Source organism: Odocoileus virginianus, chromosome 23 (genome assembly GCF_023699985.2).
Source record: "Odocoileus virginianus isolate 20LAN1187 ecotype Illinois chromosome 23, Ovbor_1.2, whole genome shotgun sequence".
NCBI classification, from domain to species: Eukaryota; Metazoa; Chordata; class Mammalia; order Artiodactyla; family Cervidae; genus Odocoileus; species Odocoileus virginianus.
The window spans coordinates 6,084,845-6,100,150 of NC_069696.1; the positions used below are offsets into that span (position 1 = coordinate 6,084,845).

The 15,306-nt window shown below is 57.2% G+C and overlaps 1 protein-coding gene across 7 annotated transcripts in view; it reads right to left on the minus strand.

Annotated features, from left to right (window-relative positions):
- The window catches only part of MICAL3 (microtubule associated monooxygenase, calponin and LIM domain containing 3), a 141,604-nt gene that overhangs the window by 3,075 nt on the left and 123,223 nt on the right, over nucleotides 1-15,306 (minus strand). For 6 of the 7 annotated variants that reach the window (XM_070453283.1, XM_070453286.1, XM_070453285.1 and 3 more), the window contains 4 exons: nucleotides 14,914-15,059; nucleotides 14,163-14,273; nucleotides 11,833-11,926; nucleotides 1,622-1,687 (listed from right to left, as the gene is read on the minus strand). In XM_070453283.1, the coding sequence (XP_070309384.1) occupies nucleotides 1,622-1,687; nucleotides 11,833-11,926; nucleotides 14,163-14,273; nucleotides 14,914-15,059 (417 nt within the window). The remainder of the gene's footprint in view (nucleotides 1-1,621; nucleotides 1,688-11,832; nucleotides 11,927-14,162; nucleotides 14,274-14,913; nucleotides 15,060-15,306) is intronic. The other variant, XM_070453289.1, reaches the window with a different exon arrangement.

A 15,306-nucleotide genomic window follows, 5' to 3' on the forward strand; every position in this document is an offset into this window, starting at 1 on the left:
GCTGGACCGCTTGCTTTCTCTGGGGAGGTTCTCAGTGCTCTGCCCTCCTTTTCTTTTCCATTCATTTCACATATATTTGGGACTTGCTGGGTCCTAGGTCTATTTTGAGGGGACCAGTCTAGTGAAGAGGCAGATGGCAGACTAGAAGCACACTTGCCCTTGCTTTCCAGGACCCTTGAATGAGGGGGCCAGCATTTCGCTGTGGCCGCTGACCCGAGGCTGCCTCATTTCTGACATCTTGACCAGGGAGGTGCCTCTCTCAATCTTGTGACCCCTCAGGCTCCTGACAAGTGCTCCCCACAACCCCTGCATGGCAGCACAGCCCCAGGAGGCGTGGGGGTCTCTCCCAGGGCAGGGAGACTGCAGGTTCCCCCCTCTGATCCAAGCCCAGCTGCAGCTTCCGGGGTCCCTGCTGCCCACACTCAGATGCCCGCACCCCCTCGGCCGACATCTCGGTCTCAACCAGCAGTGGCCTGACCCCCTTCAGGCTCAGCTGCGGCAGGGGGAGAGAAGGAAGAGCCTTCCAAGAAGCCATACCACGGAGGGGACACCAGGAAGCCCACGTCTGTGGTGGGTCCCGCCCAGGTGCAGAAACCAGACTGTGGTGGCTCTTGGCTGTTTTCAGATTACAAGCCGCCCTCAGTCTCAGGGAAGCTGCACGTGAGCACAGCTGGTACCTCTGCCAAGGACACCACGTGCTCATGGGCCCTGAAGTCTGCTCACAGCTGAGCTAAGAGATCTCTCCAAGCTCTGGGGGCATGGGTCGGAAGTCCTCTCCCAGGAAGATCAAACCCAGAGGGCAGGGCACGTCTGCACTGCACCGCCCTGGGCCCTGGCCGCTGTGCAGCACGAGCTGAGTGCTGGGCCAGCTCTCCCTGCCCGCCCGGCAACTCGACTCTTTGGCTTCGAAAGCAGCCCCGTCCAGCTGTGCCCATTCCTTCTTGAGCGGCTCTGCACGGGGCACCCACAGGGTGTGGAGGGTGATCCCGGGGTGCCAGGACGCCTCCCTCACTGCTCAAGCCAGCTCCAGAGGGACGGCCGAGATGGACGTGGCTGGTGGCGGTCAGCGGGGAGCGAGCGCCGGGGAGGGAAGAGGAAGGTTAGCGGGTTAGCAGGAGCCACACTCCCCGGCCCCGCCCGCATGCGGTCAACGACAATCACCACCACAACGGACTGCAAACCAGACAGTTAACACACACACTCAGCAAGACACAGGGAAAGAAGTCTGCTTTCAGTGCTTGTCTGGAAAGAATGGGGCATCTGCGTAGACCAGCCTTGGTAAGGACAGTATTCCTCGACTCCACCAGCACAAATCACTGCCCGCGTTCCGGGATGTGAGGCGGAAGGGCCCGACCACGAGCGGTGACCTGGAACTGCGGTCACTGCAGCCTGAGCGGCCCGAGGGCTGGACCTGCTCCCTGGCTTCACCCCACTCCCCAGTCCCCCCCGAGACAGTCGAAGGGATACTGTACCTTGTGAGGGACTGTCACATACTCAGGGGTTTGTAACAGGGCTACCAGGTGTCAGAGGAAGAAGAGAAAGAGCTGGGCTTCGGGTCCCTGCTTGACTAGTGTCGCTACGCCCCTGAGAGGCCGCGGGGAGAAGGTGGGGGTTACGTTACCTTCCTGGACACAGCAAGGGCAGAAGGAGAGAGGTCTACGCCGTGGAGTCCCGCCACTGGGCTCAACTTCAAAAAGGGCCAAACAAGGAGGAGGAGGAGACAACACGGACAGAGAGGAGGAGGAGGCATTCAGAAGTGGGGAGGGACAGGGAGAAGGTGAAGTGGACAAAAAGCATAAAAGTGAGAAAGGAACAACAGGAGGAAAAGAAAAAAAATACAAGAAATGGAAAAGCAGAAGCAAGGGAAACACAATCTACAAATGAGTTCAGTCCTTCCTTCATCCAGCACAGAAACTGGTCAGGAGTCGCCCTGGGCCCGGGCGGGCGGGCACTGTCTTCCTCAGGTCCTTGCTTGGCAGGGTGGGAAGCTAGGAATGACCACGGGCGCCTCTGGGGCTTGGGGATCCTCCTTGAAAACACCCAATGTGCCAGCAGGCCTGCCTGAGTGAGAGTTCTCAAGATCACCATGTGGGTAAATCTAAGCACCCTCAGGGCTGACACCCGCTCTGCTCTGACCCTGAGCAAGGACTTGTTGGCCCAGTGAGTTCCCCAGAGGCAGCCCCATCTGGATGAATCACCACCCCGCCTCTGGCCGTGGAGAGCTGAGCACTCCTCTCCTGCCCCTTCCTCTCCTCCAAGGGCCGACACCACAGCGGGCACACTGCTACACTGTGGACACGTCCAAAACTCACAGAAACAAAGCCGGGGAGTCGTGGACGGGGCGACCGAGAGCAGACGGCGTGCAGGGGACACGGCTGGACTCGGGGCCTGGGCTCTCAAGGGACCGGGCCTGCTCAGCAAGGGACCATCACAGAACCACAGGCACATGCAGGAGCCACGGCCCCTGGGGCGGGGAGCAGGGGCTGGGCCATTAGAGAGAACCCTGTTCAGGTGAACACGAGGGCCAAGCAGAAGTGTGCTGAGAGGCCCGTCACTGTGCAACGGGAGTGAGTGCAGGTGCCCTGTGCTCTCTATCTTTAAGGTCCTTTTGCATGTTCTCTATAGGCTTTTGAGCCTGGTATCAGGCAAAACTTCAGGACTAAAGCAGACAGAGGCTCTGGGTGTATGGTGGGTGTGGACAGAGGCCATGTGTGTGTGTGGTGGGTGTGCAGAGGCTGTGTGTGTGTGGTGGGTGGGCGCAGAGGCCGTGTGTGTGTGTGTGTGGTGGGTATGTAGAGGCTGTGCGTGGGTGTGGTGGGTGTGTGCAGAGGCTGTGTGTGTGTGCGTGTGTGAGCAGAGGCCATGTGTGTGGTAGGTATGTGCAGAGGCTGTGCATGTGTGGTGGGTGTGTGCAGAGGCTGTGTCTGTGTGTGCAGAGGCTGTGTTTGTGTGGTGGGTGTGTTCAGAGGCTGTGTGTGTGTGCAGAGGCCATGTGTTGTAGTGGGTGTGCAGAGGCTGTGTGTGTGTGGTGGGTATGCAGAGGCTGTGCGTGGATGTGGTGGACATGTGCAGAGGCTGTGTGTGTGCGTGCGTGCACAGAGGCCATGGGTGTGGTGGGTATGTGCAGAGGCTATGTGTGTGTGGTGGGTGGGTGCAGAGGCTGTGTGTGTGTGTGCAGAGGCCATTTGTGTGTGGTGGGTGTGTCAGAGGCTGTGTGTGTGTGGTGGGTGTGTGCAGAGGCTGTATGTGTGGTGCATGTGCAGCGATCACAGTCATTCAGTGTTCTGGACAGATGTGGCCATGACCAGCTGGTCACTGAGGCAAGCAAGAAGCTCCTTTCTTACAAACACCCTCAGTTTATACTCGTCTACATCCAGGCTTCTCTGCCTCAAGATGGGTGCTCAGACACCTGCACACACCCTCAAACAATAGGGTCCCCACCTCTGCTGCCCCCTGGGACAGATGTTACACACAAACAGACTGTGGAGACAGTGGAACAGCATCTGTGCTCATCAGCAAGGTCAGAGACTCAACATGGTCACACGCATCCAAACAAGGAAGCCTGTGCCTGCAGGTGCAGTGAAAATGTGCTTCCCCTTCCAGACATCACGGAACACAGCTTAGACCCTTTAATGCAGAGCACCTCCCAGATGCCCTTCCGTACAGAGGACAGCATGAGACCACAGGACAGGACTCAGGACAGAAATCTGGAGGGGCTCCCTGGTGGCAACGGGCAGTGCAGACACAAAAGGGCCAGAGCCCCGAAGGGTGGGTTGTGACGCTCTTCCTGAACCTTCCTGAGTGCTCTAGTGTTTGCACAGTGTATACTTTATAATCAGAAAACCAACCAATAAACACTGTTTTAAGGAGAAGAAAAATCAACCAAACAAGGTGAGCTTCCACCCCAGGCCTGAACCTGACATAAGTGTGCAAGGGAGGCACAGAGGCACAGTTTGAAGCTAATCTCTCCTTGTCAGGAGATGTGAGAGACACAGATGTGGTTCACCCACGGGAGGCGCAGAATGGTCATCACTCTCACAGCAACAGAAGTCACTTCTGTCAGTCATGCTCCTGTTTGTGCATCACTCGCAGACCCCAGTCACCACCCCAAGTGCCCACAGCCCACGGCCCTAAGGGCGTGACGGTCACCAGCACCCACCCCCCCGACATCGGGGCAGGCCACACGAGTCAAGAGTTTGAAAAGCTGCAACTTATCATCGTGCAGCGAGGCACATCCCATGGATTCCAGAGAGCTGTATGCACTGGGCATGAGAGTGTGTCAGAGACCAAAACACGGGCACATGGGCAGCCTTGTTGAGCCCCAGCACTGGCCCCAGCGGCTGCCCGGACAGTATCAGCAGCTCTGCGGTCCAAGGAGGGCCCCGAGGCGCAGGGTCAACCGTGCATACCCTGGCCAGGATCTGCTTCACTCCCCCTCCCTCCCAGTGCAGAGGGCCTTCCTTCGGGAAGCAAACCCAACAAAGGGAGGCAGCCCGAGGAGGGGCCGGCGCCAGACCTGGAAGGGTCACCGCGCCGCCCTTCCCCCCCGAATGGAGAGGCCCAGAGAGGGTGAGTGGTGGGGCTGGGGACACAAAGCGGCCTGAAGCCAGTCCCATCTCCCCGCTCAGGGTCGCTCTGACATCACCCTGCCTCTTTTGCGGCCCAGGGCCGGCAGCACCCCATGGGCTGTGACAGCGGGCAGTCCCAGCCAGTCTGGCGGCAATTCCTCCTCCCGCTTGCTCTTTCTCTGCTTCCGTCTCTCCTGTTCCCTCATACAGGCTTTGCCCGAAGCACTGCTTCCTCCCTCCCGCCTTGTCGCCTCACTGCAGGGACCCTCAGGGTAACCAGAACACTGTGGCTGGTTTGCAAGCCGCATGGCGGCGTGCTGCATCTGATGGGATAGAAGGTTCTCCCTGACAGCCCTGGCTTACAAGCATAGAGTTGGAGAGATGCCTTATTGGGAATTCAGTACGAGACAAACCTCTAGACTGGGGGGAAACGAAGAGGGAAAAGCACATGAAAACTGAGCTCTAACAAACACACACACAGGCTGGGACACGCCCACACTCAGAGGCTGGGACATGCGCGCGCGCACACATGTGCAGACACGCAGGCTGGGACACATACACACATACATGTGCACACACAGGCTGGGACAGGCACACACGTGTGTGCACACACAGACTGAGACACACACGTGTACGCACACACACAGGCTTGGACATGCACACACTGGGACACACACAGACTGGGACACACACACGTACACACAGGAATGCTGGGGAATCTGAAGGACTGACATTTCTTAAAAGCAAAACCGAGCCAGGCTCATGCTCAGACAGAACAGATCAGCCAACATCAACTCAGGGGAGCGGACAGCACAGGAAGGCTCAGAGCGGGGTGGGCACACATCCCCATCACAACCCATGGCAAAAAATGAAAACCCCCTCCCCAGTCCCTTACGCCATTTCTAAACCACTCATGCTCTTTCCATTTCCCCTGGAGATGTACAAATCAAGATGTGAAGTCTGGAAACCAGAAATGGGGTGTGAATATTTCTAATTCAAAATTCTCCGGAAGAGATACAGTCTTCACCTGAAGACGTCCAGGTCTCCTCCCTGGTCTAGAGCAACAAGGGCGGTGGCTGGGCAGCAGGACCCTGTCTCTGTTCTTTAATGGGTCCTCTGCAACCCCAAGGTGCAGCTCTGTGAAGAGGAGTCTTGATACTCTCTGGCTCAAAAGAAGACTTTCAACAGGTCTGGAGCCTTTAAGTCAGCTGAGAGTCACTCTAAGACCCCAGGGGGGCATGACAGTGCGACAGGCAGGGGCTGGGCAGGGACTTCAGTCTGGACTCCTCCCTCTCACCTCACAGGAAGCACAATCGGTACTGGGTCCCCATGGCCCTTTGGGGATGCAACCTGGTGGGCTAAAGTCCACGCGGCCACAAAGATTTGGATACAACTGAGCAACTGAGCCCATGCAGCAAGTGATCAGGCTCTACATCTCAGGATCCAGATTTCAAGAGGGTAAAATTCCACCCAATAATGAGACTACCAATTGCTCTGTGGAGGAGACATCAGCAGGAACTGAAATGGGAGCTGCTTCTGACATCTACCTTCTCCCCCCAGACTTGTGGGTGGCGGTAGCTGCCATGTGAGGGCGGAGACCCTAGAGCCACAGCGGGCTGATGGGTGAGGACACGAATCGGGCAGCAGGGGTTTATAATTCAGAGATACACTGAGCTCCTCTTTCTACATATTTCACTCTCCCTCAGAACTTGTTGGAATTCTAAATCCAGAAGGCTGGAAGCTGGAATCCAGGGACACAGAAATGGAAACAGCCAGCATCTTATCACTCAAGCATCAGCAGTGAAGGGAACAGAACTGGCCACACGAGGTCATCAGTGTGGCTAACGTTCTCAAGCTGGGAGGGGAGGCTGAATGCAGTTTCAAAGAAATAGGTTTGACAGTCCTTCCCAGGAGACTTTGAATTAAACAAAACAATTGAGATTCATTTGGAATTGACACAGACGTTCCCAGAGGTGTCAGAAGGAGGCAGAAAGTGAGCCCAGGACATTAGTCAGGGTGGGATCTGTTAGTTGGGGTGTAAGCATGAGCCCTTTTACAGCACCAATGGCCATGAGGTGGCAGCACCTGGACACTGGAAGCTCAAACCCTGGAGGGCCGTGGAGAGGGTGGACCCGGGGACCTGGGATCAGAAAGCAGAGGGGAGGCCAGGACACCCACCCCAAGGAGGCCGGAAGCCTCCTTACTGGTGTAGCCTCTCTAAGACCAGGGCTCTATCTTGAGTTGCAATTACAATCATGCTTGGTTTTTAAATGAATGGGCCAAAAAGAGACTCTCTTAGAAGAATGGAATTATGGTAAAAAAAAAAAAAAAAAAAAAAGAGAGAGAGAGAAAGATCTTGCCTGCTCTTGTCCACTTTCAGGCACAGAGCCTGCCTGGGAGACAAAGAGGTCTGACCACCTGACCAGGATGCAGGACTTCAAGAAAGCGCTGGGCCTGGGAGCCCTGGGAGTAGCAGCTGGCTCAGCTCCTGACATGAGGGCAGCTGTCCAGAAGAGTTACCACCCAGGTCTAGAGGCGATACTCCTGCCTGGGTGCTTCTCTGGTCCAGCACAAATAGTGAGCCTTGTGCAGCAAGACACCCACAGACTGGACTCAGACTCTGAGACAGTGGTTCTACTGTAGAAGTGGCCTGGGACGCTTGCTAAAGCAGGGACCAGGCCTCACCTCCAGGATCCCTGACTCAGAAGGTCAGGGGTGAGGGTGGGAGGAGGGGGTGAGACTCTGCAGTTCTAACAGGCCCGGGTCTGGAGGCTCGGAGGCTGCAGGGACCACACACACAGGACTGGTCTCGATTTCTCAGTTTGGTGAAAAGAAGACACAGCAGTCCCAGGACAGAGTAGGGGGAACATTCTCAGACAACTCCCCTGGGCACCTGGACCTTTCAGGTCAGCATAAACATGTGCTGACAGAGGCTGTGGGCATCCTGGGGAAGGTGTGAGGGAGGGGGCTCGGGAAGATTGTGGTGGAGCATGTGCATGCTTGCCTGAGTGTGTATGTACATGCACACCAGTTGCTACCATCAAAAGACCAAATGGGTGTCAGTGGGGCTGGGATGCAGATTGGATCAGAGGCTGATGCTGTGGCTGGTGAACCTCTAAATTTACCAGTTCAGGTCAGTTTCAGGCCCAGCAACAAGGGCTGTCTCAGGTCTCCCCCGCCACGCACGTGTGACGAGGCCGAGTCAGCACACTGCTCTGTTTGAGCTGGAAAAGGGCCTGTGCTTTACCATCCGGTTATGGTTATCAGGCTGACTTCTTGCTCTTTGTGAGCGGGGGCAGGGGAGGAGGGGGGAGTCAGCAGGGTTAGTTCTGTAACAGGTCTGCATACATACCACCCAGATGCAAGTCGATGAGGTCAGTGTAATAAGACTCTCCCCAATAGTCTACAACAAGGAATCGGGGAAGCGTTATTGGATCAGGTAACCCTCTGGCCCCCCAGTCCCTGGCAGTCAAGGGCGTGAAGCATAAGAAACACCCAGGGAGGCAGCAGAAAGCATGCGTTTCCCCCAGGCACCCCCACACACATGCTTCGGCCACAGGCCTCCCGGTGCCAGGGGTGGTCCTGAAAACCAAGGCGAGGGGCGGGGGTGGAAGGGGGCAGCATGTAGCCAACCAGCAGCTGGGACAGGGCCTTGGCTCTGCTGGAGATCCTGCTGGGATTCAACCTCATCTAATTCAGACTAATGTGAGGGGCAGGTCAAAGGCTATGGACTTTCCTAGTTTTGCAGCATCAGAAGCCCCAGACTAAGAGGCCGAAGGCCAGACGTGAACGCCTAAAGAGGCCGTGATAGCTCTCAGCTTGCCTGTCCACACTGACCCCAAGTGGAGCAGAACCACATCTGCTAAACTGGTCTGAGTGAAGGAGGCTCTGTGGCCCTCAAGGTCACCAGGCCCCCAGAGAGCAGGAAACAGTGGCGCCTCGCTCCACAGCTGCCCCACCAGCACTTCTGTTTGTCACAGCGCGGCAAGAGTTAACCCAGGACCATGACAAATGAAAGCGCAGTCAGCTGCAGCTTACCACCCTTTCCTCCTCATCTCACAACCCAACAGCTGGTTCCGGCAGCGTCCAGTTCCACATGAGGGCTCCCCGTGGGGGACACAGACACCAGAACGCTGAACGAGGCTGTCCCAGTAGGTTCCGAAAACAAAGAGGGCTTCCCAGCTGCTCCAGACCACACACCTTGGGAATCTCGGTCTTCTCTGAGGCTCTGACCCCAGACCTGCTGTCTGGATGCACGTCAGCCTTCTCTGGAGGGCAGCTCGGCCACCAGTGACACCTCAGAGAACCCATGGACTGAGACCGAATGGCTGGTTCAGGAAAGGAGCTGACCAGTGCTGCTCAGCCCACAAGGGCCGCCTCAAGGGCTCGGCCACAGGCAAGCACACCAGCAAGAGCAAAGGGACACAAAGCCCAAGAGAAGATGATGTCGCCAGGTGGGAACACAACTCAGGAAGTGAGGTGCTTGAAATGAAGAAAGCAAAGCTCTGGGCTCCTCTGTCCAGCTACTCCATCCTGTTTCCGGAATGCATTGTGGGAATTTCCCAACAGAGATACCACTGCCTGTATATGAACTGGAGATGGACATTTGGACAGAAGTGCTGGAAAGTCTTGCTTAGTGGACTCTGGATCAGAACTCTGGTTTTCACCCTGCTCTCTGGAATGCCCAGGCTCTGCACGTGGTGTTCTGGGCTCTCCCAATACCTGACTCACAACTACTTCTAATTCAGCAATAAATTTCAATTGGACACACCACATTCGAATCTGTGATCCACCAGCTTGTGACCCATGGAAGCCCATCACCACGCTGACCTGTGCTGTCAGGTCAACTTGCTTCTGTGCGGCCCCAGGACCACCAGGCATCCTCTGCCCTGTGTGTGTGAGTGTCCGTCCAGCCTGTCAGGACACTTCATTCATCGACTTAAGTCCTAGCCTGTGAGCAGTCTCACTCAGGGAACCCACCCCTCAAAGCATCCTACCAGCTGACCCTCTAGGCACAGGCTGACCCTCCAGGCACAGGGTGATCCTCCAGGTGCAGGCTGACCCTCCTGGCACAAAGTGAACCTCCAGGTGCAGATTGACCCTCCAGGTGCAGGGTGACCCTCCAGGCGCAGGTGACCCTCCAGGCGCAGGTGACCCTCTAGGCACAGGCTGACCCTCCTGGTGCAGAGCGAACCTCCAGGTGCAGGCTGACCCTCCAGGCACAGGCCGGCCCTCCGGGTGACATGACTCACAGTACAGCTGGCTCTGGGTTCACTGCACGTTTGGGAGCATATATCTGAGGTCCGTTCTTGCCCAGGAATCTAAACTGCAGTTGGATCCGTAGCGATTCTGCTGCGACAGCAGCTCCAACTTTAAGCTTCAGACGCCTAGACCATTCTCACTGTGCACACGCTGAATTCCCATGGCTGTACATGACCTGCTTCCATTTGCAATCACCACCTCTGCACACCAGGGTGCCCACCCTGCAACCAGGGCTGGACTGGACACTGAGGTTTTTGCAGTTCTCTACCACAACCTGCATTTTCCAATCTGTGTTCATTAACATTTAACAGTAACATTTAACAGTAACAGTAACAGAAACTTGAAACCATAATTTCTCTTGTAAAAAGGGATTCTGCTGCTGATAAAACAGCTTGAAAACCACTGACACAGATGAAATTCTGATTGTATATGTTTGCAAAGGGGTAATTATCTAAACAACTAGAAAGAGGAATTTCAGCAAAATCCCAGGCCAGTCTCCAGTGGGCCCTTTCCTCTGGCCCCTTGGCAGGCAGCAGTCTGATAAGGAAATGCCGAGGGGCCGTCAAGGACACGCCATGGGCAGCCAGCAGGGCCATGAGTGCCGTGGGGAACATACACTAGGATAAGGTCCCTGTGAGGGACCACCTTCCGCCATGGCAGGTGGGATCCGGGGGCCCAGGGCCCTCCTGGCACCTTCAGCCAGCAGAAACAGCAGCAAGGGCACGGCTGTGGGTCCCCATTCACACCAGGTACAGGACAGCTCCCTCCAGGCGGTCAAGGCTTGACTGAGGAGGCTGGGGTCAGGGCATGCAGCACGGGGGCACTGCCCGTTCACCTGAGCCCCCACTCCTGGACACAGGGTCTAGTTTTCACTCTGGTGGCACAGAGTCCAGGATCAGGCAAGACCAAGACATCACAGCTCATCTTTCTGCCTCATCCCCTCTTCACCTGAAGGTCACCCTTCGACCGCTGGCTGAATTCCGTGCAGGAAGGCCCTGGACAGGAGACTTCCTTCGTGCCTGCCTGGCTCCACACCGAGCGCCGGGCCTCCAGAACCCCACAGATGCATCCTGACACCAGGCACTCACTCAGAAGCCAGCTGTCGGTCAGTCTTCCAGCAAGATCAGAGGCAGTGATGACTGTACTGGTGGCCACCTCTTCCTTCTTCTTCTTTGGTTTATCCTCAGCCCACCTGCCTGGAGACTCACTCCACCCCACCCCGGAGCACAACCACAACAGCACCTGTCTTCACTGCAGGCTGCATGAGCTCGTTCTGACCCTGGTTGCAGTGCTCTCCACAAAAGGGTGGAGGCTCCAGACTCAGGGACGCTGGGGAAAGCAGGGAAGAATCCCTCGAGTGGGGGTGGGGCTGCAGTGGGGCTGGTCCAGGGGTTCAAGGTCCTGAACCAAGAGGCCATCCTGGGCGCTGGGTGCCTCCTTGCTTTCTCTGCAGGTTCTGGGGAGAGTGGTTTGACCGCATGGCCCCCATGGTCTGCCCCAGTACACGGCCCTCACAGCCTCTTCCCAGCCTCTACTCTGCTCTGCCCCAAGTGCCCACCCCCAGGACCAAGCCTGGTCCACCCTGGGGTGTCTGTGATGCCACCCACAGCAAGGCCTGTGGGAGGGGTGGGGAGCTGCACGTGCAGTTCTGTGATGGCCCCTTGTGCACAGCCTGCCCTGCTCCCAGCCACTGTCTTCTTGGGGAGACGATGGGGAGGGGAGGGAGGGGGAGGCCCAGGGCATCACCAGCAGACATGGGGGACAAGGGCAGGGGGAGCCCTGAGACGGGGGGTGGGGGCCAGGCTCGGGGAGCCCCAGATGCATAGGCCTTTCTCCTCCTTTGCTTCACAGGAAGCCCCAGATCCCAGTGACCAGAGAATCCCAGGGGACCAGAGAATCCTGCTGGAGACCCACTGACTCAGAGCGTGGGACGGCAGCTAGCCTCCCATGGGGGGTAGGGTGGGGCTTTCCCAAGGACCCTGTCCTCTAGACCCAGCGGTACCTGCTTCCCCACGCAGCGCCTTCTCCACGGCGACCCCCCTCTCCTCCAGCTGCCGCTGCTTTTCCTCCACCTGCTCCAGCTGCCGCTGGATGATCTGCGGGCGACACACAGTGAGTGTAAGGGGCAAGGGGAGGACACTGTGAGGGGGAGGGGAGGACACAGTGTGAGGGGGAGGGGAGAACACTGTGAGTGTGGGAGGGAGGGGAGGACACAGTGTGAGGAGGAGGGGTGGACACAGTGTGAATGTGAGGGGGAGGGGAGGACACAGTGTGGGGGGAGGGGAGGACAGTGTGAGGAGGAGGGGAGAACACTGAGTGTGGGAGGGAGGGGAGGACACAGTGTGAGGAGGAGGGGTGGACACAGTGTGAATGTGAGGGGGAGGGGTGGACATAGTGTGAGGGGGAGGGGAGGACACAGTGTGGGGGGACGGGTGGACACAGTGTGAGAGGGAGGGGAGAACACTGTGAGTGTGGGAGGGAGGGGAGGACAATGTGAGGGGGAGGGGTGGACACAGTGTGAGGAGGAGGGGTGGACACAGTGTGAATGTGAGGGGGAGGGGTGGACAGAGTGTGGGAGGGAGGGGAGGACACAGTGTGAGGAGGAGGGGTGGACACAGTGTGAATGTGAGGGGGAGGGGTGGACATAGTGTGAGGGGGAGGGGAGGACACAGTGTGAGGAGGAGGGGTGGACACAGTGTGAATGTGAGGGGGAGGGGTGGACATAGTGTGAGGGGGAGGGGAGGACACAGTGTGGGGGAAGGGGAGGACACAGTGTGAGGGGGAGGGGAGAACACTGTGAGTGTGGGAGGGAGGGGAGGACAGTGTGAGGGGGAGGGGTGGACATAGTGTGAGGAGGAGGGGAGGACACAGTGTGAGGGGGAGGGGAGAACACTGAGTGTGGGAGGGAGGGGAGGACACGGTGTGAGGAGGAGGGGTGCATACACAGTGTGAATGTGAGGGGGAGGGGTGGACACTGTGAGAGGGAGGGGTGGACGCAGTGTGAGGGGGAGGGTGGGGAGGACACACAGAGTGAGGGAGGAGGGGAGGGGAGAGGAGGGGGGAGGGGGGTGAACCCTCAGGTAGCCAGGACACTGGGATCTGGGTGGCTGTCCGGGGCACACAGAGAGGCTGAGCATGCTCCAGCAGGGCTTCCTGACAGTCTGGAAACCCTGCATCCACAAGAGTAAAAAACACCCAGCACAGACTTGCAGCTGCCAAGGGGGTGGGGAGTAAACAGGCAAAGACTGGGAATTTGGAGTAAGAGGTACAAAGTATTATATACAGAATGGATATAACAAGAGCCTACTGTACAGCACAGGGAACTGTAGCCAATCTTCTGGGATAAACTCTCATGGAAAAGATTTAAAAAAAAAAAAGACTGTCTATGTGTGTATAACTGAGTCACTTCGCTGTACAACAGAAATTGGCATAACACTGTAAACCAACTGTACTTCAATTAGGGCTTCCCAGGTGGCACTAAACCTGCTTGCCAATGCAAGAGACATAATGAGACACAGGTCTGATCCCTGGGTTGGGAAGATCCCCTGAAGGAGGGTATGGCAATCCACTCCAGTACTCTTGCCTGGAGAATCCCATGGACAGAAGAATCTGGCGGGCTACAGGCCATACGGTTGAAAAGAGTCAGACAAGACTGAAGCAACTTAGCACACAAGCATACTTCAATTCAAGAAAAAAACAGCAGCACCCATGTGGTGTGGACCAGCCACACTCCGCAAGGAACAAGGTTTCTTGAGGATACTGGACCCCTGGGAGGACCTTGCACCCAGAAGCCCTAGTCTGTTGTTGTTTAGTTGCTAAATCGTGTCTGAATCTTTGTGACCCTATGGACTGTACTAGCCAGACTCCTCTGTCCATAGTATTTTCCAGGCAGTTCTGGAGTGGGCTGCCATTTCCTTCTCCAGGGGATCTTCCCGACCTAGGAATCGAACTCATGTCTTGTGCACTGGCAGGCAAATTCTTTACCAATGAGTCACCAGGGAATACTTTGCATTAAAAAATTATTTTTTGTTAAAAGGGAGAAACAAACATCAGAAGGCCTGGGCCTGAGGACAGCGCCAACCTGTAAACCCCGGTGTGTCAGAGGCCAGCCGGATTGGCTGGCTTACGGTGGTTATTCCAGAGCTGGGAACCTGGGAGACCCCAGGCTGGGCATATCTGTTTCCACCAACAGCTGCCCCCAAGCGAGGCTTCTACAGCTGCATCGAGCCAGAGGCACAGGCCAGGGGACAGTGGCTCCGCCCTGCCTCCTCCCTCGCCCTTGTGTGGATGGGGGCAGCAGGTTGGGAAGATGGGAGGCTCTGCTGCCCTTACCTGGGCACGGTGCAGCCGTTTCAGCTCTTCCTGCTTGGCCTGCCTCCGAGCTGCCTTCTGCACACGTCGGGTCAGCTTGGCATTCAGCTCCTCCTCCGTGTAAGTTCTCGGCTGGAGGGGACAAGAGGGTTTCCTTGGTCAGCAGCTGGCTGGGCCAGTGTGCATGGACGCCCAGCCCTTGTCCCTGCAGGAGCCCCACGGGAGACGTGCCCCATGGGGGAGGGATGGAGGCCGGCTGCACACTGACTGCTGGGCAATTAGGACGTGGGGCAGTCTTTATTGCGGAGACCACCGTCCTACGGTTTCCCACATAACAACATCTGCTTTCTTAAGACTGGGGGTAAACGTGGTCACATGTTCTCCCCAAGTCTCTGGCTTGTAGGGGGAACGCAAAGAAGGAAAAAGAAAAGCCAGGGTCCTTTTACTTTTCTGTTTGTAATCAAAAGCCCCTTTCTTCAGATGAGCACTACTTCCGAGGCTCCTGGAGGAAGTCTTGCCTGAAGTAAATAGGTGCTTCTATTCTGAATGAAGCCTCACTAACTGATGCGGCTGGAGGAAGAGCACAGGTGAACTGGACAGACTCGGGGGTCTATGCACCAAGAGGAAGGCGGATGTGCTCCAGTAGGGTAATAGCTGCTCCTGCAAAGGTGTGCCTTGCGGGCACAGTGAGTGTGACCACTGGGCTGGCTAGGGTCCGGGGGTGGGGGTGGGGGCTGAACAAGGGACAGAGTCACGGCCACGGCCCGCCCACCTCTTTTCTGGACTTCTGGGAGGTCCGCTCGAGGACGTCATCACTGGAGAGGTCCGAGTCCTCCGAGCAGCTCAGATGGCGCCGGGTCCGCAGCTCTGGAGGCAGGGCCGAGCAGATCGTGACCAGCGGGCCCACCCCCTGGCGACCTGGGTGGGGAGTGAGGTGTGGTTCCCCCCAGTTTGGGTCTGTCCCCGCACCAGGAGCCACAGGCCTGGATCCTGACACGCACCCAGGCAGGAGCCCCCATGCACCAACAGGCCGTGTCCAGCTGCAGCACCTTCCCTAGGAAGCACAGCCACCCCATGGCCCCTGCCCAGCCATTCGCTTGTTTTGGAACGTCCTAAGTTTAGCGTCCTCCTCCCTAGGAAACCCCAGGGGAGGCAGGGCGGCACA